The sequence below is a fragment of the Cyclopterus lumpus genome, chromosome 3 (genome assembly GCF_009769545.1).
Source record: "Cyclopterus lumpus isolate fCycLum1 chromosome 3, fCycLum1.pri, whole genome shotgun sequence".
Classification (NCBI taxonomy): Eukaryota; Metazoa; Chordata; class Actinopteri; order Perciformes; family Cyclopteridae; genus Cyclopterus; species Cyclopterus lumpus.
This window is the reverse complement of record NC_046968.1, coordinates 28,107,533-28,109,522: the sequence shown is the minus strand read 5'-3', so window position 1 is coordinate 28,109,522 and position 1,990 is coordinate 28,107,533. Positions and strand designations below refer to the sequence as shown.

Here is a 1,990-nt window from a genome sequence, read left to right as displayed (position 1 = left end):
TCCAGCAGAATAAAGAGCACCGACTGAGTCACCGGCTCCACGGGGAGAGGCTGCGGAAAGCGACGCTGCGCGTGGGACACAAACACGGCGTGGAGCGTTACATGTGTTCCCATTCAAATCATAATCACACGCATAGAATCTGATATTTGTTTAACGCTTCCGGTGTTTTAAACCCAAGTAATCCACTATGTATCAGCGCTGCTGCGTGTTGTTGTTGTTGTTGTTGTTGTTGTTGTTGACTTTTTTTAGGCATATTTTGCCCAGCAACTTTTACGCGATGACTCACCGGAGCAGCTGTTACGCATGACACAAAAAAAGAGAAAAGAATCAGGTGGAGCGAGCAGATGGAGTCAGAGAGGAAAGGTGTAGGGGGGAGGAGGAGGAGGAGAAGGGGGGGGGGGGGACTATTTGAGACCGGAGTGAGAGGAGGGGGGGTCCACACGCTGCCGCGCATCGGGACCATGCAGACCACCATGCAGACCACCTCCAGGACGCTCGGCGGGGCGCTGCTCTGCGCGCTGCTGCTGCTCTGCGGAGCCTCCGAGTCCGAAGAGGAGCTGAGCCCCAGAGCCCTGCGGGACTTCTACCCCCAAGGGCCGAACCTCACGAGCGAGAAGCAGCTGGTAAACACGCGTATTACTTCTGCAACAAACAAACAACTTACAATGTGTTTTTGTTTTGTTTTTGCATGTTTGTGTGGAGCATTTTGAGTCAATGTGGGTATTTAGATGATCACGTATTTGACATCGAGTTGTGTCTTATTGAAAAAAAACAAAATATGCAACTGTTATAATGATTTTGCAAAAAGTATTTATTTTATTTGTCTTTTTTTTTTTTTTTAGAATCAGCTACATATTTGTGGGTAAAACATTTTTTTTAAAGGCACATTTATTGAGAAATCTTTTATTTATTTTGTTGCTTTTGTTTATTTGTTTGTTTATTTATTTGCTCAGCTCGGAGCTCTCCAGGAAGTTCTCGAGAAGCTGCAGGCGAAACGACTTCCTTCATGGGAAAAGAAGTTTGGCCAAGTTCCAACGGTACTGTCCACCGTTGCATTGGTACCGCGTTGATCCGCGCGTTCGTGTCGCAGTGTGTGTGCGTGTGTGTGTGCGCGCGCGCGCGTGTGTGTAGATAAGTGAACCAACCCTCTGCTCCTCCCTCAGTGTGACGTCGGGGAGCAGTGCGCCGTGAGGAAAGGCGCGCGCATCGGCAAGATGTGCGACTGTCCCCGGGGAGCCTTCTGCAACTTCTTCCTGCTGAAGTGCTTATGAGCCTCGAGATGGAGAGAAGGAGGAGAAGGAGGAGAAGAAGAAGGAGGAGAACAACTCTATTCCTAGTCGTATATTTTTATGATACAGCTGAGGAGCAGGTTTGGTGACGGGCCAACTCTTGTGGTATGATTTAAATATATATATATATATATATATATATATATATATATATATATATATATATATATATATATATATATATATATGTTTATTATATCAGAGAAAAATACGTTGAGGATATTGATTGTGATGGACAGGAGATGAGAAGACCATAAAGACCCATAACGTGTAATATCCAGAACCACTTAATGTCTGTGAAACCACAGGATCGTTGTTGTGATAAATAATACCCACAATGCACCATAAACTATAAGAGGACCACCTGCTGTTCAGTCCTGACAGCAATATGAATATTATAGTGTGTGTGTGTGTGTGTGTGTGTGGGGGGGGGGGGGGGGGGGAGGTGTCCAAAACTATGTCTGTTGAACTATTTTGTTAGATGAATGTTCGTGTATGAAATCATAATAATATAATAATAATAAACATCCTTATTGTTTCGTAAAGCAGTGGACTGAGTGATATTCTTTTCATGTCAATATTTGAGGAATGATGTGGTTCTGACGTCACAGAACCTTGTTTTTGGGCGGTGGGGGGGGGGGGGGGGGAGGCAGAGGACATAGGAAGTATTATTAAGTATTAAGTATTATTATATATAAGTA

General features: G+C 44.5%; 1 protein-coding gene across 3 annotated transcripts; it reads left to right on the top strand.

The window, feature by feature from the left end:
- The first annotated feature begins 414 nt into the window (after positions 1-414).
- On the top strand, positions 415-1,460 carry LOC117750898 (cocaine- and amphetamine-regulated transcript protein). 3 transcript variants are annotated; one of them, XM_034562345.1, is made up of 4 exons: positions 415-623; positions 843-862; positions 954-1,037; positions 1,164-1,197. In XM_034562345.1, the coding sequence occupies exons 1-4, from the start codon at positions 462-464 to the stop codon at positions 1,189-1,191; spliced, it is 294 nt and encodes a 97-aa protein (XP_034418236.1). In that variant the 5' UTR covers positions 415-461; the 3' UTR covers positions 1,192-1,197. The 3 variants fall into 3 exon arrangements, with proteins under 3 accessions (XP_034418236.1, XP_034418245.1, XP_034418230.1); XM_034562339.1 differs by lacking the exon at positions 843-862 and having other exon boundaries at positions 417-623; positions 1,164-1,460; XM_034562354.1 differs by lacking the exons at positions 843-862; positions 954-1,037 and having other exon boundaries at positions 1,164-1,460.
- Positions 1,461-1,990: the final 530 nt, after the last annotated feature.